We start from the raw sequence: 8,466 nt of genomic DNA on the forward strand, positions 1-8,466 counted from the left end.
GAAAAGATCTCCCGCAACACACAGAGGTACAGGGCAGGGGACTATACATGTCTCTTCTTGTTGACAACCTTTACCCCATGAGGGGTGAGAGGCTTAAATAAGTAAGTTAGTAAGTAAGAAGTAAGTACGTGTGTACGTGAATAAGTAAGTAATATGCCTCCCTCTTAATTTCCTACGCTTTCTTGTTACAAAACAATTAGTTCTTAAGTTTACATACATGTAATTCAATGTAATTTTATATTTATGAGGAATGCCCCATATTTTGTTTAGCTGGCGCCGAAAACGCCGAAAAATAGATTGACAGGTTAATGCTTCTTTTTTCACGGTCGAGGAATGTAGCCTTATCATTGTGCTCGTAAACTGATAAACAATGCGAAACAAAACAAACAAGCTGTACGTTATCTCGTTGCCTTTCTCCTCACAGTGCCAAACTATTTTGGCAACATCAATGATTCCTCTCACTTTTGTTTCTATTGCACAGGCGCGTATATATATATATATATATATATATATATATATATATATATATATATATATATATATATATATATATATATATATATGTGTGTGTGTGTGTGTGTGTGTGTGTGTGTGTGTGTGTGTGTGTGTAAGTGTGTGTGTGTGTGTGTGTCACTGTCTATCTCTCTGTCTATGTGTATGCGTACTTGTGTGTGTTTGCGCATGTGTGCGTTCGTTCTGTTGTTTAACGTCTGTCCACGATTGTTGTTTTAGTCGTATGTATGTGAAAGAGATTACGTGTTCGTGTGTGTGTGTGTGTGTGTGTGTGTGTGTGCGTGCTCGCGCGCTTGCGCTTGTGTGTGTATGCGTAATTGTGTGTGCGTGTGTTTGTGTGTGTGTGTGTGTGTGTGTGTGTGTGTGTGTGTGTGTGTGTGTGTGTGTGTGTGTGTGTGTTGGTTCGTTCTCTTGTTTAACTTCCATCCACAAGTCTGATGTATGTGGAAGAGATGCTGCAAATCAATCAATCAATCAAAAACACTTTATTAATCCACATGGAAATTAAATCGTGCAATCACAGGCTCGTTGTAAACACTGACATAAAATCATCATGCGCAACATAAGAAGAGATTAAAACTAGTCAAATAAGAATTCCCAATAGCTCTCCTCTCCATTTACAACATATCATGAGAAAACGTAGGCGTGCTAGGTTGATAGCATTTATTGATTCTACCTGGACTAAACTGACCCCCGGGGTATTTTCAAGCAAGTCCAAAATGACCTTGATCTTCATCACGATGAAGTGAGGGTGGTGAAGGGAGTGAAATCCTACTGAGGGAAGGGGAGGCGGGGTGGGGTGGTCAGTCCTGACTAGTCGAAATTTACCATCGGAGGCCATTCCTGGCTAGCTTTCATAAACCATGGAGTTCATCGGGACAATGCCAGATTTGACACCTGAAAAACGTGGAGTGATGGCCTAGAGATAACGCGTCCGCCTAGGAAGCGAGGGAATCTGAGCGCGCTAGTTCGAATCACGGATCAGCCGCTGATATTTTCTTCCCCTCCACTAGACCTTGAGTGGTGGTCTGGACGCTAGTCATTCGGATGAGACGATAAACCGAGGTCGCGTGTGCAGCACGCACTTAGCGCACGTAAAAGAACCCACGGCAACAAAAGGGTTGTTCCTGGCAAACTTCTGTAGAAAAATCCACGTCAATAGGAAAAACAAATAAAACTGCACGCAGGAAAAATTTATAAAAAAAAAAAAAAAGATGGGTGGCACTGTAGTATAGCGATGCTGCTCTCCCTGGGGAGAGCAGCCCGAATTTCACACAGAGAAACCTGTTGTGATAAAAAGAAATACACTACACTACACCACACTACACTACGCTACACCACACCACAGTACACCACACTACACCACACTACACTACACTACACTACGCTACATTACACTACACTACACTACACTACACTACACTACACTACACTACGCTACACCACACCACACTACACTACACTACACTACCGCATGTACTGCGCTATACTTCACCACAGCCAACGACACTGTAGTACACTGCATTGCGCTACGCTGCGACTGAACTGCATTCTACTATACTACACTACGCAAATCTAAACCACACTACATGTGACCACACTCCACAGCACTAGACTACGCTGCACCACACCACACTACACCACACTACACTACACTTCACTGCACCACACTACACTACACTACACTACACTACACTACGCTACACTACCCTACACCACACCGCACCACACCACACTACACTACACTACACTACACTACACTACGACACAACAAGACACGACACAACACAACAATAATTGATTTCGTAAAAACTGACACGATAACTGCACAATTGTTCAATGTCCCGCACTTCATCGCTATGTCAAGACTAATCTCTGTCCCCAAAAGAATGAAGTTAATCCTTATTGATCATAAGTTTCACCAGCACGATGACTGATCTCTTTTTTTAAATGTCGTTGGTGGTCGACATGTTGCTGCGAGCGGAGTAAAAAAAAAAAAAAAAAAAAAAAAAAAAAAAAAAAAAGACTCACTTCGGTTACACAAGTGAGTCGAAACGTGTGGTCCACAGCCGAAAAGAGGGAGAGAGAGAGAGAGAGAGACGCGACAGCAAAGCCAACAGTTTCAGTTTTAAATTCAAAGAGGTGTCACGGCGTAACGGACTAATCCGCAACGCCACATTTGCTCTTTAAAAAAAAAAAAAAAAAAAAAAAAAAAAAAGTAGAAGAAGCAGGGAGCAGATGGCTGACCTGACATACGCACAAACCCCAGGCGCCGGTCAGGACATGAATCACCACCATGGTCAAGGGCCAAATCTGTTCTACAGAGCCTCACTTCGGACACTGACCACCTGGTTCACTTCAGTTCATGACGCTACACTGACTTTCGACGGTGTGTGTGTGTGTGTGTGTGTGTGTGCGTGCGTGCGTGCGTGAGTGTGTGTGTGTGTGTGTGTGTTAGTGTGAGTGTGTGTGTGTTAGTGTGAGTGTGTGTGTGTGTGTTGATAAACGAGTGAGTGACTTAATAATGAGGTGTCGGGAATAGTGATGAAGGTGGAGGTGGTGGTGGTGGTGGTGGTGGTAATGCGCTTGGAGATAATGAGTTAGAAAGATGGGGAGAGGGAGGAGGGTGCAACGGCTGAGATATGCGCTTTTAAGTTTGTTATTAAAAAAAAAATTGCACTGTATTCACTTGGATAAAGTAAGCCTGGATACTTGTTTTTGCTTCTTCATAGAAATCCCTTGTCGTTGTGATTGCAATGTGTGGAAAGAACGGAACTGTGGACAAAGTGTTTAAGTAGAAAATCACACACACACACACACACACACACACACACACACACACACGCACGCACGCACGCACACACACACACACACACACACACACACACACACGAGTTCGTACTATGTACATACATACATACACACACACGCGCGCGCGCGCGCACACACACACAGAGCTGAACACTGAACACTGAAATGTTCAATGTCATTAGCTGTAAAGCTCTAGTGACATAAGAGGTACAAATCAGAACAAAAATGGTGCAGAACAAATAAAATGGAACAGAAAGGAAAAACACACTCAATGTAAACTACACTACGAAGGGATAAGCGGCACTTTGGTACTTTGTCATTTGCTTAAAAAGTCTATGTGGCAGGCGGGTACTTTGCCTCCCCCCCCCCCCAAGTCGATCGTCTCCAAGGTTTGAACAGTACACAGGAGACAAAGTGATCCTTATATTGATTATTTAAGCATGTGACATCGACAGAGAGAGAGAGAGAGTTCATACAAATGTACATACATGCATACATACATATATACATACAAACAATATTCGTACCTTGCCCCCCCCCCCCCCCCCTCCCCAACCAACCCCAACAGCAACACGTTTTCCCAGTGGAGAGCAGCCCAAATTCATATAAATAAATTAGCTGTGACAAAAAGAGTGATACATTACAATGCAATGCAACACAATACAGTGCAAAAAACAATGCTTCTTATCTTTCACGTTTATATCAGCTGTGTGTGTTGAGCAATGTCATTGTCATCAGCTAAGTTTACATCACGACAAAAAGCATAAAGAATATTTAGAAAACGAGACAGACAGACAGACAGACAGACTGAGAGGGAAAGACAAAGAGGTTATGAGGGAAGAGAGACAGACAGACAGACAGACAGACAGACAGACAGACAGAGAGACAGAGGGGCCAGAGGAAGACATACAGAGAGGGGGGGGAAGAGAGGGAGGGGGAGGGAAGTGGGAAGAGAGGGAGAGAGAGAGCGGGGAGAAGGAGAGAGAGTGGAGAGAGAGAATTGAAGAGCGAGGCAGGCAGGTAGACAAACACACAGAGGCAGGTACACATCGACGGAGACAAACGCAGAGACAGGTTGTGTGTGTGTGTGTGTGTGTGTGTGTGTGGCAGGTGTAGACAGGGGGTTGGGATAGATTGCGCAAGCGAAGACAGAGACAGACAACAGATCCGCTTGTATCCACCTCCACCCGCACCCCCTTGCCCCAGGCACACACACACTCCCACTGCCCCCATTTCCATCCCTACACTCCACACCTCAGCCCTCCTCCTCCACTCCATTCCTTGCACCATACATCACACTGAGCCCAACACCTTAACGCTTGCAATCATTGGCCAAGCGGGGGTGTATGACACATAGATTTACACTGGCGTCATCATTTGTCTTCTGTCGTTTCAGCGACAAGCGCCAGGTCAGCTCACACAGCTTATCTACGAACTGGCCTGCAGTCTTGCCACCTGCCCGCTGCCTGTCCTGAAGCCTTGAGCATACACTGTTTCTTCAGTCAAGGGGGTCGTATATATACCTTCACGTCCACTTCTTCCCAGTCGTCAACATTCGGTGAAGAGAGGCGAGGAGGAAGTTATTTCACCTTGACTGCCATCATGAAAATACTGCTTGTGTGGACCGTGGTCTCATGTCTGTTCCCAGGGGCTATCTCCGTAGGTGAGTCTTTGTGTTTTTTTTCGCTTCTTCTTCCTCAGCTCTGTGAAGAGCCATTGGGGCCACACACGCACAGAAAAAAAACTGCCCACCAGATTCCTCCAGGTTTGTCGGTCGTGTGTCAGGGCCTGGGTATTTTACAAGAATTGTTCTGTCCATTCTGGATTATTGTAGGTCCATCTTTTTTTTTTCCTTTTTTTTTTCTTTTTTTTGTTTTTTGTTTTGGTTTGCTGTTTTTGTATGTTTGCTTTTCTGCATTACGCTCCGCCCCATTTCTCAATAGAAGATTATTTGAACGAAGCCACTGAATCTTGATACGTGGCCATACCAGTGTATTTTTCTTTTCTTAACTAATATCAGCAGAACTTAATTACGGTCCAGTGAGCTGCTTGATGGTCTGCTCTGGGGCACTTGCTTATCGGTGACTGAAGTGAACAGCGTGTCTGATGTTTTGTAGCTTGAATTCAAATTCAATAACCAACGTCAACAATGTTACACGAAAGTTCATAACCCGATTTTGCATCTTCATATCAAAGTTACCAAACCATGTCACTTTACATTCAAATAGATTATCAACTTTAGTTGTTGTTTTTTTCTTTCTTCTTTTGAATTAGACAATATTTTAAGTAGACTGAGCGAGATGTGGATCAATTAATCTTTTGAATGTTGTTTTGAAAGACATTTTAGACATTGGTTTGTCTTTCAGTGCTTTTAAGACCTTACGGGTGGTCATCCCTGAAATGGCCCCTTTGTGTCATGATGTGATTTGATTTACTGGTGTAAATACATCAAGTATAAAGACCAGACTTAGTCACCGTTTATCAGTGTTGTCTTCTTTCGTTTGTCTCACTTTGGTTGCTGTTGTTGTTGTTTGTTATGTGCTGAAAGACTGGGTTTGATTTACCAATGTTCTTTACTTCACATCAAAGTTAGACGGGCGCAATAGCCGAGTGGTTAAAGCGTTGGACTTTCAATCTGAGAGTCCCGGGTTCGAATCACGGTGACGGCGCCTGGTGGGTAAAGGGTGGAGATTATTACGATCTCCTAGGTCAACACATGTGCAGACCTGCTAGTGCCTGAACCTCCTTCGTGTGTATATGCAAGCAGAAGATCAAATACGCACGTTAAAGATCCTGTAATCCATGTCAGCGTTCGGTGGGTTATGGAAACAACTGAGAACATACCCAGCATGCACACCCCCGAAAGCGGAGTATGGCTGCCTACATGGCGGGGTAAAAACGGTCATACACGTAAAAGCCCACTCGTGTGCATACGAGTGAACGTGGGAGTTGCAGCCCACGAACGAAGAAGAAGAAGAAGACATCAAAGTGAAACACCAACGTTAGTGACAGTTTATCAGTGTTATCTTCTTTCGTTTTTCTCACATTCAGTGCGTAGATTTCTTGTTATCGTGTGCCACTACCTCTCCTCTTGCTTAATGAACTCAACAACAAATGTTACTTCCCTCAGATTTACTCTGCATGTGTTTCTTATACGTTGTTTTAATTAAGGAGAAAATGCACAACCAATGACAGAAAAAATAAAGTAATATCATACAATATTTTTGTAAGTTCATATATATGTCTTCAGTTATACACCAAGAAATCAGTCTTCCTCCTAGACCATTTTATGTGCTTGTAACCGTTCTGTAAACGACCACCAGGCACACTGGAGAGTCAAACAAGAGTTAATCTATCGTAATTACGAGCGGAGTATTTTAAAAAAAACTGAAAGAGTCTAATGAAAATTTCCCCATGGCCTCAGCTATATAAGCATACTTAGCCAAGAACCTAATGAACAGTTCCTCATACGTGTGGAGTATTTTAAAACTGAAACAGCATTCGAATGGCTCAGCTGTACAAGCGTACTTTGCCCAGATTTTGATGATATGATCCCTCATTCGAGTCGAGTATTTCAAAACTGAAACCTCATATGAATGGCTCAGCTGTATGAGCGTTCTTTGCTAGGAATCTAATGAATAATTCCTCATACGAGTGGAGTACTAAAAAAAAAACTGTGTAAAAGCGTACGTTGCCAAGAATCTAAAGAATAATTCCTCCTTTGTCACTGTCACCATATCACGCAGTTCCGGGTCTCCTAACAATAGGCGCGTGAAACAGTTTACACTTTTATCGACTGCATTGGTCGAGAAAATGGTAGTTTCATCCGCTGATATTTGTTTTGCAAGCCGGGCATGATTATCATTTTCTGCTGTGTGTGACATAAATTGGGTTTTGTTTCCATTCATGGTCGTTTCAATTCCGGCAAACATACCTCTGTGTGTGTGTGTGTGTGTGTGTGTGTGTGTGTGTGTAGTAGTAGTAGTAGTAGTAGTAGTAGTAGTAGTAGTAGTAGTAATCTTCAGTTTAACGTCTTCCACTTTAAGTGATATTAGACGAAAAAAAAGAAAAGAAAAAAAGGGTGTGTGTGTGTATGTGTGTGTGCGCATATGTGTGGGGGGTGTGGGGGGTGGGGAAAGATACAGAGCATTGGAAAAAATAAGACATTAAAAGTATGTGTGTGTGTGTGTGTGTGTGTGTGTGTGTGTGTGTGTGTGTGTGTGTGTGTGTTGATAATTGATGTTACATGTTTTCCCGGAAGCGAAATTGGATATATCATATCTGTGTACGCGGGCAAGTGCCTATATGTGCATGTGTGTGCGTGTGTTGAGATGTATATGTGGGTGAAAGTTTCATTGTTCGCTTTCATTTCAATACATGTTGTTGACAGTTCTCTCCGAAACGCACACACCCCCAGGATGACAAAGTCAGTCCCGTTCACACTGTGAGAGAATAACTGTTCCCCCCCCCCCCCCCCCCCCAGCCTTCGAAAGAAAGAAAAGGAAAAGGAAAAAAAAAAAACAGGGAGGGAGAAAGAAAAGGAGAGAAAGATAGAGAATGTATGTATGTATGTATGTATGTAAATATGTATGTATGTTTATTATCTGTGTATGTGTGTGTGTGTGTGTGTGGATATGTGTTGATCATCGGTTTGACGTGTATTTCACAAAGCGACAATAGTGAATGCAAATATGTATTTGATATAAGACATGCACACGCCTCCTCGTGCACTTGTGTATACTTGTATGTGTGGGTGTTTTATTTCATTTCTCGATAAAAGCTAAAATCTGTTTCGTACACGATCTCTGTCCAAAACGCCAACAACCCCAGTGAAGATGTGACAATCAAATTCGGTCGCCAGTGTTAGCTGTGTGAGAAAGCAGATATTTGTTCTGGAAACATCCAGTCATTCGATATTCTGTCGAGATGTTTTGACAACCTTGAAAACCAGTAAAATGTAAAAAATAAATAAATAAATAAATTTAAAAAAAATTTAAACAAAGAAATAAAGAAATAATGGGTTTTTTTTAAAGTTCAGTATTTGAAAAAGGGAAACAAGGAAGAAGAAGGGAAAAGAGAACAGGCAGGAAATGAGTAAGACGGAGAAGACGGGCGCAATAGCCGAGTGGTTAAAGCGTTGGA

At 42.6% G+C, this 8,466-nt stretch overlaps 1 protein-coding gene across 1 annotated transcript in view; it reads left to right on the top strand.

Moving 5' to 3' along the window:
* Positions 1-4,642: 4,642 nt before the first annotated feature.
* LOC143284090 (alkaline phosphatase-like) overlaps positions 4,643-8,466 on the top strand; it is a 21,394-nt gene continuing 17,570 nt past the window's right edge. Inside the window, exon 1 of the mRNA XM_076590733.1 lies at positions 4,643-4,987. Coding sequence (XP_076446848.1) covers positions 4,927-4,987 — 61 coding nt within the window. The 5' untranslated portion in view covers positions 4,643-4,926. The remainder of the gene's footprint in view (positions 4,988-8,466) is intronic.

This window comes from Babylonia areolata, chromosome 7, assembly GCF_041734735.1.
Source record: "Babylonia areolata isolate BAREFJ2019XMU chromosome 7, ASM4173473v1, whole genome shotgun sequence".
Taxonomy (NCBI): Eukaryota; Metazoa; Mollusca; class Gastropoda; order Neogastropoda; family Buccinidae; genus Babylonia; species Babylonia areolata.